Here is a 19,293-nt window from a genome sequence, read left to right as displayed (position 1 = left end):
CATCGTTGCTCACGCGAGATTGACAGGTGAAACATCAGTACCTCAATATGATTAGCAAGGAGACTGAGCTACATGTTTGAGCCTCAGCCACACCCAGACCTTTTGAGGAGTTTATTGTGCACCAAAATTGCAGACAAGAGGACGTATCACAACGGTAAGTTTACTTAATTTAGTTTGTAAATATTAGTTTATTAGTTTGTTAGCTTGTAACTGGCAGTGGCTGACACAGTGTTAGCGGCTGTGCTAATGCTAACTCTTGCTCTCTGTACTGACAATGTTTCAGTGACTGGTGAAGCTGAGAGTATCATGATGGTTAGTGTTGGAGGAAACATTGGAGAAACGCAGCGACACGTTTAAGCGTCAGTCAGACCCTGACTCAGATAAGGAATATGTTGTGCACTAAAACCGGTGATTAGCAGACATGTCAGAACGGTTAGCATCTTTAACTGGTTTATGCTGTATATTAGCTCGCAACTGGCAGTGGCTGACACAGTGTTGGTGGTTGTGCTAATGCTAACTCTCGCTCTTTGTACTGACCGTACTGACAAGATTTCGGATATTATTTTGCCCGCCCTCGTCCCCGCTGTTTGACAGGATTGGTTCCTTAGCTATACAGGTATGAAACCTTGACCGTCATTGGTTCACTGCAGGTCTAAGGTTAAAATACACATTTTGCGCATGATATGTGTTGTTTTCTATAAGAAATGTCATATGGACATGTTAACAAGGTTAAAAAGTTATTTAAAAAAAAAATTAAAACTATCTCTGTCCAAACAGGCATTTTAGCCTCCTATATTAAAAACGCACATCACATGACCATTCACGTACACTTGGCATGCACGTGCCGGTGTAAACAGGAAGCAGATTGAATACTCTGCAGTTGGTTACTTGCAGAAAATACTACGAACCAGGAACAGTAAAAGCAGTTGTAGCGTTAAAACGCATAGATTAACTGCACAACAGCTGCTAGTAAAGACAACAAGGACAGTAATGCTTATAATTCGTAATCTACCATAGTGATCAAAAATCTTCAGTTTAACTGCAAAGTTGATACACGTGTTCATAAAAGGTCTGATTTATGTGACTTGTTAAACTTTTTTGTCTCTCTTGCACCTTCACTGCCAAACTAAAAGGTGTCCCCATGACCTCTCACTTGTACTATGAATAGTCAGTGTGTTCAGGCTGTGACAGTAAACTGGTGCTGGCAGGTCTCCAATGACAGCAGTTAAACAGATGTCGTCTGCATGTCCTGGTGGAAGAAGATCTCAACGAGTCAGCATGACATGTTTAGTATTTTTACATCAAAAAAGGGACATCAACGATGATCAAGATGGTTTCCTATTCATTTTCTTCTTGTATAGCCTACTGTATATTGTTGGGTAGTTTAATCTATGCTATAGCAAAGCATCATATTTTATAAACGCATGTTTTTTTGTAAAAAAAAAAATCTTAATCTGAAAAATAATTAGTGAATAGAAAATAAATGTAGTGGAATAAAAGTATCATACAATGGAAATACACAAGTAAAGAACAAATAGGCTACCTCAAATTAAATGTACTTAGTTACACTCCACCCTTGTCTGCATGTTGCTGGCAGCAGGTTACATCATGTTACCATGTCAGTGGTGTGCATGATGCGTGCAGCTCAAACAGGTAAGGCAACAGTCACCGGCCCCCGGAATAACATCATGGCCACCCACTTTTCGCCTCGTGCCCGGGAGGCGGCGGCATCGGGCTGAGGAAACCGCCTGATAAAACCGCTACGTCACACACTCACAAACGCAGCAAAGAGCTGGAAGATGGCACGGTATCGCGAGAGCGGCGTGCCGCGACTGGAGCGCTGGATGGCGCTGGTGGGGGCTGGATGCGCCCACGGCTTCGCCCTCTCCTCTCTCTCGTTAAATCACACGGTAGGACACGCGATCGGACGGAGACTGGCGGCGACAGCACCCGGGGTGAGTAGAAAACCTGCACACTACGCACTTGCACGGGCTCCATCACAGCTAGAGGGGACCGTGGGGGGTTAGAGGAGGGGGGGGGACGCGTGTGGTTATGGGAGGGGAGGGGGTGATTGGGGGTGTGTTTGTAGAGGGATGGGTTGGGGGGGGGGGGGGGGGGGTAATCAGCGTGTCGGCCAGATGTGATCCTTCTTCAAAGGTGTTCCTGTGACAGTCTCTGAGGATGACTGTCATCTTCTTCATCATCATCTTCATTAACTCCATCATTACTCTCTCATCAGCAGCACGAGCAACTCTTCCTCGTGCTTCTCGGTACCCCTCTGTTGCACTTGACAGCTTTATTATTTGATCAGGTGGTCTTGGGTCGGTTATTCCCCCCTGCGCAGATACTCTGTTGGCGCTTTAAAGTCCCTTCCCCTCAAGTTCATCCCGGTTGCATCACAGTGTCAGTTTTTCAGTTACAGGTGTTACTATTGTTCAGACTGTCCCATCCATCCAGTCAGGTGCATACCACTACTGTGCGCGTGGCTCCCGTCCTGTAGTCTATTGCGTGTCTTGGTCTCGCGCGGTGGTTTGGTGGACTGTACACTGTGAGGACTTGTTGATGGATGGCCGAGAGACCGCAGCCTTTTACCGTGGCGGATTCACGCTCCTGCTGTCATCGCTCCCGGGGGCCGCTATTGATTTAATGTTGCGGTTTCGATCCGCGTGATTGATGACATTGGCCCCCTCACCGGGGCCCGCGTCACCGTCAGCACAACACTACCGTCACATTAGAGATGGTGACACAGCCCTCTGCTGCGTGCCTCACGCGCGCGCACACACGTGAATACTTACAAAAAAAAGGGGAAAATATGGTACTGGCTATACCCTCATTAAGCAGGCGCACACGCATTGGTTTTGTCTACTTCTGAGTACATTGCATTGACTTACAGTAACTCCTGAAGCCTTAATCTAACCTTAACCATCATTACACACACCTAAACTCCAACATAACCCTGATATTAACCTTCCCTCGAGTATAACTTAAACCCAAAACCAAGGCTTAATCCTAAAATAAAGCCTTAACCTCCTATATTAGGGTTAGACACTATCATTTTATATCTGTCAGGCTGGTTGAACAAGTTTATACCCCACAACATCATGAAAACAAAACACACACACACACACACACACACACACACACACACACACTGAGCTGAAATGTCGCCTTGACATTTAAGTTGGACTTATCATCAATTTTAGTTTTTGGAGATGAAATACTCTGGAATCCTCTGCTATTCTTTTTGCACTATGGTTAATAGCAACACATGGGTTTGTGTGTTAATGTGTGTGTCTGCTGCCTGCACGTGGGCATTACCCACTCATCCCGTTTTAGCTTAAAAACACCATCTCCAAGCCAACTTTATTTAACATGACATGTCCTTATATACACTGCTGTTTCCATATTTTATGGTCTGTCACTGTAGCCTCTGTACTGTATACTCTTGTATTCTTGTCCCAGGCCATGCAGGCTTTTATTGTGTAGTTGTCCTGGAAGGTAAACTCACATTACCTTTATCCACAAAATAGCTTGTCCTTAGCCGTGGTCCTCGCTGCCAGAAAAGCCCTCTGGCTTCCCTCTTCCCTCTCAGAGATTTTTACTTGGGGGTGTTTCCACTAGCATTATTTAAATAGTCAAACCAATCAGAGTGATTTGTGTGATGTAGTGTGTCGCTATGGCGGACAGTCGGGCAACTTGACATGTGACAAAAATGTTTTTTCTCATCAGTTCTCGGACTATTCTCTGATTGTTTGGATTTGACGTGATAAAAACAGTTTATTGGTTGCATTTCAGAATGAATTGTTATATCACCAGAGTCCAAACACATAGCCAATCAGAGGATCACCTAATCAAAGTGTTTATCTTGAAGTAACAATCGATCTCAAGGTCTCATTGACTTATTGTGTGTGTTTGCAGACAGATCAGTTATGTGGAGAAACAGTTTAGAGCATATGTAACTCTATTAAATTCACTTATATTCTACACTTTAATTGGCTTAAATCCTCCGAGCATTTCTCTCTGGATGTGTTCATGTGTGACTGAGCCTGGCTTGTGTCTCAGTTTCCCAGGGGATTCATCTATCATTGGCATTTCAGTTAAAGTGGTCTTGGTCTGGTTGGGTCCGCATGTATGGGATTATGAGGGGGTCGAGGTATCGGGAAGAGCAGATTAAGTCATGGCAGAGGATGAAGAATGAGGAGAGGAAGAGAAAGGCATGCTCACACTATATGTCTCCTTTGACCTTTACCATCTGCTGGAGCGCTCTTTCTCTCTTTTTCTTTCTTTGACATGCGACTGGTTATTCAATCTAATGTCCCACTTTTTCCTCTCTTCCATTTCTCCTTCCCTCTTCCCTGTTCTCTCTTTTTTCCCTCTCATCTCATCTCCTCTTTTTATTTCATTCCCTCCCTTTTCCTTTCCTTTCCTCTCCTCTCTTTTGCCTTGTGCCCTGTTCTTCTCATTTCTCCTCTCTAATCTTTTCTTTCCCCTTATTTCCCTTCCTGTCCCTTCCTTTTCTTTCCTATCCTTCACCCTTATTTCTTTTTCTTCCTTTCCTTCCCCTCTCTCCTTTCCTTCACTTTCCTCTGATCTCCCCTGACCTCCTCTCCTCCTCCTTTCCTTTCCTCTCCAATTATATTCTTTTCTTTCCTTTCCTTTGTCCTCTTCTGTTTGCTCTCTCTCTCCTTTGCTTTTCTTTCTTTTCTTGCATCCCCTCCTCTCTTATTTCCAACTTTCCTTTCCTTTCTCCTTCTCTCCATCACCCTTTAAACCCTGCTCCTCTTCCTCTCTTCTCTTTATACTCTGATCTAAACTGTAGAAACCTCACGTGATTCCCATCATGCATTGTAAATAAGGATGGTTATGTAATAACCTAAATATTAAGCAAATATTCACCCCTCTTGTTATTTTTTACTAATAGGATTGGGTGTGCACATGTGCCATGGAGATAATGGGTTGCATCTAGGTTATAGCTTGTGTGTGTGTGTGTGTGTGTGTGTGTGTGTGTGTGTGTGTGTGTGTGTGTGTGTGTGTGTGTGTGTGTGTGTGTGTGTGTGTGTGTGTGTGTGTGTGTGTGTGTGTCTGTCTGTCTTTGTGCTCGTGCATGTGATCACGCGTGTGTTCTCACATGTATACTTTAATGTTACAGAGTCTGAGCGGGGAAATGACCTTGACGCTTGCAAAAAAAAAAAGATTTCAGTCTTAGTAATATGCTCACACATGCAGTTGCATGTGTGCCCGCTGTATGCTCCCTCTCTCTGAGACACACACACACACACACACACACATATATACATATATATATATACACAAAACTTCTCTTTAGATTTTCTCTTTAGATTCAAGGGGGGATAAAGTGAAGCACAGAGGGAGGCTGAACTCTGGGTTCTCCCTATTGTCAACTAGGGCTATTTGAAGTTACACATAACCCAGTTACAGGAAAACCACTGTGTGTGTGTGTGTGTGTGTTTGTGTGTGTGTGTGTGTGTGTGTGTGTGTGTGCGTGTGTGTGTGTGTGTTTGTGTTTGAGTGAGCACATGCATGTGAAGTGAAGTTTTCTGGAAATGGAAAGGAAAAAGACAGATGAATGGGGGAAAAGTTGAGAGAGTGAATGAGAATGGAAAATGGAGGTCAGTGGAAGAAAGTGAGAGACAGGGAACAAGAATAAAGTGAATGGGAGGGAGAGAGGAAAGCTCAGGCAGAAGAGGAAGAAAGAGAGATTGAGATTCTTTCGTTTAAAGTGATATATAAGTACACTTCTCGTCTTTATGTTTGCTTGAGTGGGAGGGAGACAGGGTGAGAGACAGCCCATTGTCCTCAGGGACAGTATCAGCTCTTTGTCCAGCTTGCTTGACACTGGTGTCACTGTCACCGAGCCACACTAACCCACAGCAAGGAGAGAGAGAGAAACGGTGACAGTAAATTCAAAATCCAAAACAGTGTCATTAACAGCATTTTATTTCCATCCAACCTTGAGGCCAGTTTTTGAATTTTGAAATGATCGAAATCTCCTTGGTTGAATGTGCAAAATGCTTTGTCTGAAGATCTATTCTGTGACCTTTCGGTGAGGTCATATTTTAGATGTTGCACATACACTATATGTCCCAAAGTATGCGGACACCCCTTTCCACAATCTTTTGTGGACTTTTAGCTTCAACCCTTTTGTTTGAATTAAGGGAAATAAAGGCTAAAAGGTTCAATGACTTGAGCTCGAAAGTCCATTGTTGACCTTGGAAATACAAAAAACAATCTCACCACAAGGTCCATTTAGTAGCAGCTCTGGAGCTTTTAAACGTATCACACGATTGACTTTGCCAAGTTTTAATAAAAGTGTAGATGTTCAAATTTCCATTTTTCTGAGCTTTTTAGCTACGCTCATCATGTTGGCTCAAATGCACAAGATGAAGATCAGCAACTAATGGACCTTGAGGTGACAACTGCAGTTTCCGACATCAAAGTCCAAGTCCTAAGGAGGTCTTCAAAAATTGAAAATTGAAAATCAACAACTATTTGGCATCTCCATCTGCTAAGGAAGATCATGTGACGCGATCAAGGATTGTTTTTCTCAGAATACAAAGATTTTTTTAGACAATAGTGTCTTTCAGACTTTGTGGCAACAGTTTGTTTCAACACGACAATGCCCCTGTTCACAAAGAAGTGAGATCTGGACTTGCCTGCACAGAGCCCTGACCTCAACCCAATCTGACACCTATGGGATGGCTGCGAGCCAAACCATATCACCCATACGTCAGAAGCTGACCCCTCTAATGCGCCTGTGGCTGAATGTGTGAAAATCCCTGTGAAATTAGAAGAGTGGAGGCTGTTATAGCAGCATGTTAACACCCATTATTGAACAATGACATATGAGTGTAATGTGTGGGTTTTTTTTGGTGTCCACATACTTTAGGCCACATAGTGTATGTTAGAACAGTCGTGCTTAACCTGGGGTTTGGGACACAAGACGTTCCTAGATTATTCAATAATAAACATCCTTTATGTTTTTTGAAATACTGGATAGTTTCCAAGTAAAACATATTGCAACCTATGACAATGGATTGAGAGTAGAAACTGCTTCACTTCTCAGAAATGGTTACAAGCCAAAAACCTGGGACCCACTGTTTTAGACAAATGTTGGTGTCTTGATAATCACACTCTGAGTTATTGAGTAATTGTTTTTCTTTGTAGAAATAAGTGGGCGTAAAAACCTTTGCAAGATGCAGAGGAGATTCTTGGAAATTTTGTTATTCCCATTCAGCTTTTCCAGTTTGACACATAATACATTGCATATTTGGATGGAAAACCAGCAGTTCCAGTACAGACCACAGCAAAACAGCTTCATGCTAAATCCAATCCCAAGGAGAAATAAATGTTGTGTTCTTTCCAAAGCACCGAGAGATGGAATGAAATGATAGACAGAGGAAGAGAAGGGGAGTAAACAACTTGAGAAACATGCAATGGGAACTCAGACTGGATGGGGAAAATGTAAGAAATGCTTGATCCGTGTGTCATATGTTGCACCATTCCTCTCGAATGTTGATCTGACGGAGCAGCGGAATAACAGATGGATGTGGAGGGATGTTTTTGCCGAATATTTACATTAATCGCAGAAATTGTGGATCAGAGAGGTGTCACGCTGCACCGGGGCTCAAATAGGCGTTGGGCCATCCTTCAGATGCTGTCATCGGATAAATCCCTCTGAAGTTCTGCATGCCGCTTGATGAGCCCAGGAAAAGTTGAGAAATAGAAGATGACAGATATAAATAGGCAGAGAGACGACCGATAAATGGAAAGAAAACAAGAAGGAATATTAGCAGAAATAAGAGCACTATAAATATTTGCAACACTAGGAGTTGAAGTAGTAGTAATATATGTAGTGTCAGTAGCAGCAGTGGTGATAGTGTAGTGGAACCATAAAAACAGCTTTCTGCCCTCAGTGCTCCCAGCTGCGCCCTCGCTGGCTTTTATTGATTGAGAAGTAATCATCTGCTGTCACACTGACTCACTCATCCATTTAGATATAAACTGAAAAATATAATTTCAACATCCAAACCCAAACCTTTGGGTCACTTTTTGTGACTGAAGAAATCTTGAGTGACGAGAATCGAAAGAACCTGTTGTAAATTCAACACGGTCTAATACTACACTCCTGTAATGAAACTTATTGTTTCTTAAAGGATAAGGTTGATGATGATGTTCAATGTTTTTCTTTTTGTCAACAGATGGCACAAAAAGATCAAAACCATCGATGCTTCCCTACCCTGTTAGTGCTGCAGTCTCATTGGTTTCTAGTGAAGACAAAAATCATTGATGGTTTTTTCAATCATGGTTTAATTTGTTTTAAAAATCCTCACTAATTTCCTCAAACAGCTGGGGACTGTTGTGTTTAGCAATCATAACTCAAACAGGAGTAAATAGTGAATTTCTTAAGGACTATTTTCAGTGGATGAATACACATTTGGTGTGCCGGTATATATTTACGACAGCAAGATGGTATAAATAAACTACAGTGGCCATGCTCATGGTAATAAAGGAGCCCGTCAGTCTCATTTATGTGTTGTTAATAGTTTTTGGATACACAGACATTAGTTGTTAGTTGGATGGAGTTCATCTTTTCATGGTATTTGTTGACAATAAGATAGGTATAGAATATCAAACATAACCTTTTAATTGTTGTGTTGACTCTTTTCATTTTGAAGCTGTAGTTTGTGGTGTTGTTGCACTGAAAAGCATATTTTCAGGTGTTTGGGACATTTGGCTCCTTCATACTGTATATGCAAATTAAGTGGACAAATTATTAGAAACAGCAGCATTAAAATGCACCTTAGAACTGAATCTACACACAAACAAATGAACTTGTATTGCACTACATCACAAGAGCCCTGTTTTCTATTTTACTGGCCATCCAGTGTATTAAAATTCAAGGTTTCATTTTTACATAATATTGTTTTTATAAAGTACATGTCCTAATAATTCAATCTGACCTGTTTGGTAAGTTTTGAAACCTTTGGATCGTGACTAAAATATAAAATACAGTTCTGTGGGTATGAATAATGCTGGGCTGTAATGATGAACCTGCCAAATGTCTGTGGAGTTGAAAAGGTTAAAAGGTCACTTTACTAAAATTACTGAAAAGTACATTTCCTCACTTAGGCCTGTGGTATCTAACTATGAGTTATTTGGATGTGAAAGGAATTATGTTTGTGGTGTTCACAGCATTGAGAATAAATTACATTTAAAATTCCACAGAGCATGATGTCAGCTGTTTTTATAAGGACTACTTCTCAAGTAGAAAGTATTTCCAATGAAAACTGTTGACACTGAGGTCTGTGAATTAACCAGAGCAAAGTTTCTGGGAAGAGACACTTGTGATGAGTTTTTCAATAATTTGTGCATCACAAATAATTTGGGTGTACCAGGCTTTTAAGTCTAACCTACACTTGCTGCTAATTCTAAACATAACCCTAGATTTCCATCCTGATGCTCAAAGTCAAGCAGGGACTGATTTCCACAAGATAAGGAGATGAAACCACACAGACTGTGAGCACTAACACACACTGTGTCTGTGTCTGGATGTACAACCAGTGTCCTCGCCTCAACATCACACGTGGAAATGTCTTCGGTGTGTGGTCGCTGTCTGGGCTGTGACCACAGGTCCTTGGTCTCCTTATGCCTGCCAGCGCAGGGTCAGGGAGTTTGATTGACTTGTGCCTTGACTCACTCTGGCTTCCAGGAACTCTCTACCATCAATACACATCATCATCACTCGCCAGCCCTGTGTGTCTGTGCATGTGTTTGTGTATGTGTGTGTGTCTGTGTGTGCTTTCTCAACCAGTGCAGCACAGTGTGTCTCTCTGTTAAATCACATGGTTCGGCTTTTCCCCCGCGTGCCTGCTGCTTGGCCTATTTCCATGGTAACTAGCCGAAGATGTGGGGACACACACGCACATGCACACACATACACATGAACACACACATACAGGCCACATAAACAGCGCTTGTGCGAGGGCTTGCCAGAGCAATCTTGGTTGTGTGTGGCTGTAGGGTGCAGTCAGAGGGAGAGAGGGGATGTGTGATCACACACTCCACAGGCTCAGCGGGAGACACACACACACACACACACACACACACACACACACACACACTGTATGCTGAGACAGAAGCTCAGGATGCTGTGCTGTGGAGGAAAATGGCACACATGGGCATGCCAGCCAAATCCTTTTATAAATCCTCTGGCAATTTGGACTTGTTTGTTTATGGATGAATGTATCGAACATGGATTTCTGTTTTTTCATATAGATAGATAGACTGTGTGACATGTAGATGAACTGACATTGCGTTTTTGTCGTCTAACAGTTGCATAATGTTTCCTTTCATATTCGCTCTGCTGCTTTTCACTTGTCACGACGTCCCCTCTACCTCCATCCCACCCCCTCATCACCCCACCTTGCCACCCCAGTCCCATGTGGCCATCGCCATGGCGACAGCCCACGCTGCTCGCCTGCTCACCGCAGCATCCCTGCGCCCTCTGGCCTTTCGCCAAGGGGGGTGCTGTGGCGGCAACGCAACCCGACAACCAGGCGAGGGAGCTTTGCCAAAAGTTGGGAAGCTATAGGGGAAGGAAGGGAGGGAGGGTGGAGGGTAGAGGGGCACTGCGGATTTGTTAGTTACTGCCGTGTGGTGTTACGCAACTTCATGTACACACACCCACGCACACATACTGTCTGGTGACAAACACACACTGACTGCCTCATTTTTTCCCATCTCACACACACAGTTCGGAAACTGTGCACAGTGATGCTGCACCAGCATAAGCTCCAGATAAAGTCCCTAAGTACCGATTATAAAGTGACATAACAGATTTCTCCAAGCGGTCCCTGTGTCATATCACTGATGCAACGTTACCCTGACTAACATTGTTGTGTTCATGTGATGATTATCATGATTCATGGTGCGAAAGCAATCAAACCTACACATTTAAAGCTGCAGTAATCAATTTTTGGTCATTGGGGGGTGAGCAAACAACTACCTTCTGAGGAAAGGGAACAACATTAGCAAACAAAAAATCCAGCTCTTTGGTTGCTAGATTTTCAACTCTTTTTACTAGCTAGTTTCTAACTTTGTGTACAGTGGGGTTTGTCTGTGTACGACTCACCTGTGTAGAAAATATGCAGTAAAACCAAGCTACAAAAAGCTAAGAAGACTGTAAAGTTGCAAAGTTGGCAATAAGTGACCTTTTCACAAAATTATGGATCCATGCATTTTAAAAGTCAGTTGCTGAATCCTCAATTGCAATACAAGGCCTATTTAAAGCATAACACTGTCCCCACACATGCTACACACATATTATCAGACTAATATTTAGGCTAAGTCAGTAGTGTTAGCTAGCTATCACTATAGATAGCAAGCTAACTCTCCTTCCACCAGTTGAGGGTGGGCTACATACACTTTTGACCTTCTTTAGTTGCCCTGAAACCTTCAGTATGTTGTCATCAATCCAAGTGGAATAAGCTTAGCTGCAGTGGGTACTTTTTTAACCCCCAAAACAACATTTGAAGTATTTATTTTCATTGCCAACAATGTTCAAACTAATGACAGGACTCTCCATGCACAGTATATTTTGGAGTATATACAGTGAACAGCAGAAAACAATTTTTTTGTGTGTTTTAATTTGTTTTTTTCCCCCACTGTTTAGTCTGTTCATGCTGTTCTCACTGTTTTGTGTGAGCAGTCCTAACAGCTTGGTCTTTATGTCTTACAGGGGAAGTAAAAGAGAAGAAGGCATTGAAGGAGTCTCCACATGGGAGCAGCAGTGCTGCCTAATCAACATTTATCTGACAGAATCTGCCAAAGGACGCCTTGGACACGCTCTCATGTCCTCAAACACAGACTACTAAATCCAAGGAGCTAGAAAAAAGAAAAACAAAAAGCCAACTGCTGGCTCCAGCAAGTGGACAGATTTTAAAGAAAAAACACGGCTGGATAGGGGGAGGGTTGTATGGGTGCCAGCTCCACTTTCAAGACTCACCGCCTCTCCTCGATCTACCGCCGCCACCTCCCTCGTCTTCCTCCCTCCATTTCCTCCTCCTCTGCTTTTCTCTCATTCTCACTCTTTCTCTCTCATGGGAGTGACATAGAGGCCGTTGCTTGGTCCGCTGCCCCGCCCCTTTTGCGCCTCGCCGTGGAAACGGGGGCGTCCAGGTAGTGATGTCGTGGAAGAGGAACTACTTTGCGTCGGGTGGCGGAGCAGCAGGCGGGGTGCAGGGGCTGGTGACCCCGAGAACCATGACCTCTATTGCACCCAGCAAAGGCCTGAGCAACGAGCCGGGACAGAACAGCTGCTTCCTCAACAGCGCTCTGCAGGTCAGTCGGATAAACACATACACACACAAATTCAGGGCACTCACAAAGTATTAGGAGAGTAACATGTTTATCATGGAGATATTTAGAACCAGTCACCTGACCTCAATCCACAGGCTAGTGTCAGATATTTTAAGTCTGGGATGTTTGACCAAAGCAATTTTCACTGAAGACTCCAAATAGTTTTGACCTTTTTATTGGCAATTTTTTGCTAATAAAAAACCTACAGTATTTGGAGGCTTTGGGACACTTAAGTGACTGCGAACTTTTCCACACTTGCTGAAGACCAGACCTCAGCTAAAAACTCCCCAAAAGACACAAGAAGTGAGGGTTGCTGCAGTGCAGGCCAGCAGAGGATCACAGGAAGATGGCTGGTTGAAGTTTGTGGGACTTCAGACAACCCACAGACTTCAATTGTATTAAATATGATGACTTTATTAGATTTTACGTCATTGGAACTTGTCCAGTTACATTTATTCCCTGGAAAAAACAGGACAAATGTGGTAAAGAATGGAAACAATTCCAAAACTGATGATCTGATGTGGTTGTAAACACCAATATATGAAAGATGAATATCAGCATTTTAATCTCAGTCACTGTTTCCTGTCAAATCCAATGTGCTGGATTACGAAGCCAATACAATGAAAAAATGCGTCACTTTTCTAACTGCTAAATGCTAATGCGTGAGTCCAGTGCTCTGCTGGGATTACTGTTGTGTTTTATTGTCACAGCAATAGTGTTTCCTGCGAAATGTCATGCGTTTATGCATTATTGGCAAAAAAAAGTAGCTACTACTTAGCTACACACACAGTTCACACACCCCGCCCTCCCATCACACTGCAGTATTTAAATGCGACAGGGATGAGATTAGCGCCATATTAACGGGCAGTTTGCGTGTTTCGGTGGGTTTTGGCACCGATGCTCAGTCTGGCTTCAGTGTGGACATCCAGTCTGTGTGTGGAGATGCTTACACTGCGCTGCTACTGCTGCATCTCCCCCCTCTCTCTCTTTTCTCTCTACACACACACACACACACACACGCTCTTCCCTCCTCCCAAGACTTCCAGCTGGCACAATCATACCTACACACACACACACACACACAACACACACACACACACACACACACCACACACACACACACACACACACACACACATAAATGCTTCTTCACTACTGGCTTGACAGAGAGAGAGGGAGAGAGAGGGAGAGAAAGGGAAGAAGAGAGAGAGTAAGCTGAAGAGGGAGGGAGGTGATGGGGCAGAAGCTTAGGGAGAGTTGAAGAGAGCAGTGGGATAGATGAGAAGATGAAAAGTTGCTGAAGGAGGAGAAGAGAAGAAAGAGGGATGAGGAGTATACAGTATGACAAAATTGATGAGAAGACTACAGGGGATACTACTGGGCGAAAGAGTGGAATTAAAGAATCAAATAAGGTAAGAGGGGGAAAAAAACGAGTGTGGTGAAAGGATGAGAGATAGAGGGGAAAACCAGGGAGGGAAAGAGGGAGAGATGGATGAAAAGACAAAGTGAAGGACATGAAGTTTATTTGTGAGATGAAGAATATGTTCTAACAAAGGCAAAGCAGCTTCAACGGGGAGAGAAGTGGGCCACCTCAAGGACACACACACATGTACACACACATGCGCACACACACAGAAGAGAGTGAGACAGGACACAGACAAGGGAGGATAAACCGAGAGCACGTTAAAGTGCTCGTTGGCTGTTTCACTGTGTGTGTGTGTGTGTGTGTGTGTGTGTGTGTGTGTGTGTGTGTGCTTTTTTATGTTATTAGATTGAGATTAAGCATTAGGGGTCAAAGTTCAGGTTTAGGACAGAATCACCCTATCAGCAGTAAGGCTGCAACTTAAGATGATTTTTTTTTTATCGGTTCATTTGTTCATTTGGTTTGTGAAATGTAAAAACGTACAAATGCTAACTAGAAGAAAAATGGCCGTCCTATTTTACCCGAGCGTAAGGTGACATCTTGACATTGCTTGTTTTGTCTGACCAACAATCTGAAACCAAAACATTTTTAATTTACAATGATACAAAAATATAAAAAAAAGCATCAAATCCTGACATTGAAGAGGTGGAAACCAGTCGATGTTTTGAATTTTTCCTTAAAAACAGACTTTCTGATCATTTATTGATCATCAAAACTGATGTAAAACTGATTGACTGAACTGACCCAAGCTCTCTTTGCTCACTGTAATGTTTAATTCTCTACTGCTAGTGCACTGCTTCCTTGCCCCTGAGGGCCCCTAGAGCAAGGCACTGAACCCCCCGCTGCTGCAGTGAAGCTGCTGGGTGGCGGCAGCAGCAGCAGCAGCAGCAGCAGCAGCAGCGGTTGTTGTGGATGATGTGTGTGATTTAATGAGAGCGAAGGAAGGTGCTGTGAGGTGAAGTGTGTGTTCATACTGTACATGCTCAGCAACTTTTCTCGGTGTGAACGCAGGTGAAAAATAAAACAGCTTAAGGAGTTGCAGAGCACAATGGCTTTGAAGCAGGAAAACATACGTTCACTCATAAGGCAGCGGTATGCATGTGTGTGCGTCTGTGTGTGTGTCTTTGTGATGCTGTTGTAATAAGAGAAAACTTGAAAATGGAAAATGAGCATGAAAATCGTAAAGAAAACTTTAATTTTTACTCATATTTTGGCACTTTACTCACATTAATTGTAAAAATTTTAAGTTTCAAATGAAAACAAAAGTGATGAAATGACGACTACAGTTTCACCAATCAGCTGTGTGTTTGTATCAACTAAGAAGAATTGACATTACACATGACAAATCCTGTGACTAAACCTGTGCTGGTTTGACTTTGACACACATCCACAATATGCTCTTAAGCCACTTGTACAATCTTTTTTTTTTTTTAGAAATAAAAGTAAGTTTTAACTATTTAACTAAGGAACCCATTGACATTTTCAGAAACTACAAATCAAACAGAGAACAGTCTAGTGGTAATGTTGATACTTTGCTCAGTACAGAACTGGTTCCTATAATTGCTTGGGGCAGAATCCTGAGCAATAAGACCAAATAATGTTCACTATAAAGTATTTGCATGTGTCCAGCTGTAGGGTGGCACTGCAGATGAAGCAACGCCAAGAAAACATTGACTGACATTTTCTAGCTGGATACCTTGTTTGAGTAGTTTTGCTGATGTGATGGTTTGCATTACCAGCTCTGTCAGAGGCAGAGGATACAGGACCATTTACTGCATAGATTGGTTTATACTTTTGTTTTGCTGTATAAGGGTGGCTGACCAATTTTATCCAATGCAGAATTTAGCAAGAAGCATAATATCAACCAAAAAATAACACACGGCTGTAACATTCAAAAGTAAAACTCAACAATAAAGCAGGGAGTTACAAAGCAAAGGGGCATGTTCTGTATACTCAGGGGTCAATGTAAGGATTGGGAGCAGGTGTGAAGGTCAGTGTGGAGGTCAGGAGGCAACATTGCAGGGCAGGGAGGGAGGGAGGGAATAGCAGGAATGCCAGCAAATGTAAAGGCCCTCTTTTACTCAGGATATTTTGACATGTCACAGTAGGTGAAGCACAGGTGTGAATAATAAAATCAATGATGGCTGAATTCCATTTAGCTGCCTCAGTTTCAGGGTCCTGGTGTTGTGCATGCGGGCTCACTGTCACACTGTCATGGTTTACTGGGACACTTGAATAGAAGGAAGTTATTGTTGTTAATAACAAATGGGCTTTTTGTGCGATGATAAGTAAAAATGTCTGCTGTGGAAAAAAGTCTGTTGCAGAAAAAAACCCCAGCATGATGTGACAGACATAGATGCACAGGGAAAGACTAGAACAGGCTGGTTAGATAGAGAGCCCCTTATTGTCTACACTGAATATGAATGGTGTCTTGTTTGAATGTGATTGGAGTTTATGACGCTGATCAGGTGAAGCACACGACCTCAGTGATCCCCAGTAATATTTCCTATCATTAACGACAGCAGCTGTGCTTCTAATTCTCTTCATGCTTTTGTAATGAAGGGATTAAACTTCTTTTTAGGTTAATCTGTATTTACAATTTTGTGGGTTTTATTTAGAAATAGTAGGTACCACTTTATAACAAAGCTAAGGGGTTTATAAGTGGCTTTATTTATGTGTTATAACCTCTTTATTTATGCTTATAGTTTAGTATAAGTCATAAATAAAATCTCATAAATCTTGATCTAGTTCTCTATCAGGAAGATGTCGTTACTTCACAGTAAAGACCAGCAGAGCGTTGGGACCAGAACCCACTTTATGACTCTACTCTACTTGTACTACTCTTACACTTCGTCTTACCATTTATTATTACTCCATTATCGTCACTTGCGGCCACAGTTGCTGTTAATCAGTACGTTTAATCAGGACTTTAAAGTCCCTCAGAGCAATGAGTGTCCCCAATTTGAGTTTCCTTTGTGGTTCATTCCAGTAGTGAGCTGTGTAGCACCAGAAATCTGCCTGCCCCATGTTCTGAGTTGGTATAAGGAAACTTTTAAAGCTGATCTATCCTGCGATCTGGTGTCATGGTTATACACTTTAAACTGAAGTGGTAATCCTTAATATTTCAGGTGTGGTTGATTTGATAAAGACTGCAGTTACCGTGGGAACAGCATGAAAGGTGTAATAACTCTTGTTATTTACTTTTTACTCTACAGATCATGGTTAGCACTTTCTAGGGTGACAAACACATTGTGTTTCCTGTGGCTACTTCACAAAGCCACCCTGTGTTTCACCAGTTGAATGTTTTTAATCTATCTTCTGTTAGCATTAGCAGTAACTTCATACAGCTCTTACACGTTTTAAAGAGAATAAACAGTGAGGGTAATTAACAATGAGATACTGGATTTCATTCATGCATCACTCTCCTGTGAATCTCTTGTGTGTATGCTGCCAATCTGAATCCAGCACAGGAATGGTGGACTCTGCCACTAGCAAACAAAACTACTACATAGAAAGACAATAACTAAATTTGAATACATTGAATGGCTACTGCAAAATGAAAGCAGACCATAAGTTGTACCAAAAATGTGGTTGATTTCATGAAAATCTTAAAGGTCCCATATTTTACACTTGTACAGTATTTTATTTCAAGTTTTGATGTTCATAAGAAGATAGATTCGTGGTTTCAAGGACCAAAAACCATCTCAGTGTAGTTTTACATCTCCTCTCTCAGGCTTCTCTCTGGAGCTCTAGTAACAACAGGTCGATGAGCCAATCAGAATAGAGGCTCTGAGTAGGGCTGAATGATTTGGGATATTTTAACAATATTGCGATTTAATATGCAATTATTTTTTGTATTATTATCTTCTGTATTATTCAACAAATATAATCAATAAATCATTCTATAATATGACTAACACAATATTGGATAGATTAAACATAAACTGTTTTTTCCTGTAGGCCAGGCTTACATGTCATGATGAAATTAAATAATGCATGAATTGATATGACATATTTTTATATCACAGTAGTATATCGACTGATTTGTTTAATTTACAGCCTTGTAAACATGTAAAATTGTTGTTATGCAGACGTGGTTCTCTTCATGGAGATCCCAGCTGGCAAGCCCCTCTCGTAGGCCGGCTGCAATGTTTTCCCCTGTATGATCGTCTGGGAAGTAGGCAGTTTTGCTCTGAGGTTGAAGTCTTCATTAGTGAAATGCACTGTAAGACTCTGATAGGGCTCCGCTATACGGCTTGACCAGATGTCAGTTTTAGTAGCGAAAAACTCTCAAAAGACTCTCAGCTTGCATTTTTCATATTGCTCCAGCATGGCAACCTGGTTAAAATATGTGCGGGAGGGCACGCTGTACCGCTTATCCAGTGTATTTATCAAAGCCGTAAACCCAGGCTTGGTCACCGTGCTGAGAGGCATCGTATCTTTCCCTATGAACCCTGTTATTGCCTGAGTAATTTCCTCATGCTGTTTTGAATTACGTTCATATGGAGTTATGCTTCCAAACATCTTGGTGAGTGATCCTTGTTGGGTGGTATTTGGCTTACGTGACACACTGGTGGTCGGCATTTTAGCCATGCAACTATCTTGCATGGCTTTATGGAGTTTTTTTTAAGTGCTGATACAGGTTAGCAGTGTTGCCCTGTGAGGTAGCAACGGTAGCAAGGCATGTTCTGCACAATACCTGATGCTGTGCAGCATCTTCTTTTTTTAAAGCCAAAATAGTTCCACATAACCGACGTACTGCTCGTCCTAGACACTTCTGTCGCGCCTGAGGCCTTTATACAACAGGTCAAAGTGTAGCGTGCCAAGTTGTTGTCCTCTTTTAGCCGACTGCTCTACTCTCAGTTGCATGCCACATGACCAGAGTGTAATCGCAGCCTTTGCAGTTAGAACATCTTGTTTTATCATATCGCAATATTATCTCAAATGTGGTTAATCATTCAGCCCTAGCTCTGAGTCTCTCTTCGGATTGGCACTGAACCCTTGGAGAAACCAAATCCTGCAAGGTGGGATGGTGGGTCCGGGTGGGCGGGGCTTGGGGCATGGCTGAGAGCGGCGACTGCTTTGTTGTGACATCACAAAGTTATAGAAGTTCTGACGGCTTATTTTAAGGCTCAGTTTCTGAATACAGGCTGTGTGCATTTCTGTGTGGACTGAGCACTTTGATACTTTCACAGTATAAATATACAACCTAGACCTGCTTTATAATCAAAAAAGACAAACAAGGAGACAGGACCACCTCATCCAAGATCACCACAACCAATCCATACTCCAGTATCACTGGTTACATTTGTCTATCACTGAAATTACCATGACAACAAACAGCTGGAAGATGGCGACTTCCTAAAAACATGAGCTGATGAGGTGAATTTCTATTCTGTGTATGTTTCTATCACTTTTTTATGTTTGTAAGTTTCTTATACTATAGTTTATTTTCCCCCAAGAGGCTCCTGCAGTATTTCCATTGTTTCCAA

General features: G+C 42.3%; 1 protein-coding gene across 4 annotated transcripts in view; it reads left to right on the top strand.

The window, feature by feature from the left end:
- The first annotated feature begins 41 nt into the window (after positions 1 to 41).
- usp54b (ubiquitin specific peptidase 54b) overlaps positions 42 to 19,293 on the top strand; it is a 59,535-nt gene continuing 40,283 nt past the window's right edge. Inside the window, exons 1-2 of one of the 4 annotated variants that reach the window (XM_056366066.1) lie at positions 42 to 154; positions 11,759 to 12,360. In XM_056366066.1, the coding sequence (XP_056222041.1) occupies positions 12,205 to 12,360 (156 nt within the window). In that variant the 5' untranslated portion in view covers positions 42 to 154; positions 11,759 to 12,204. Of the gene's footprint in view, positions 155 to 1,783; positions 1,956 to 11,758; positions 12,361 to 13,575; positions 13,791 to 19,293 lie in introns of those variants that run through there. The other 3 variants (XR_008826268.1, XM_056366065.1, XM_056366067.1) reach the window with 3 other exon arrangements.

The sequence above is a fragment of the Seriola aureovittata genome, chromosome 21 (genome assembly GCF_021018895.1).
Source record: "Seriola aureovittata isolate HTS-2021-v1 ecotype China chromosome 21, ASM2101889v1, whole genome shotgun sequence".
In the NCBI taxonomy this organism is placed as follows: domain Eukaryota; kingdom Metazoa; phylum Chordata; class Actinopteri; order Carangiformes; family Carangidae; genus Seriola; species Seriola aureovittata.
This window is presented reverse-complemented; position numbering and strand designations above follow the sequence as displayed.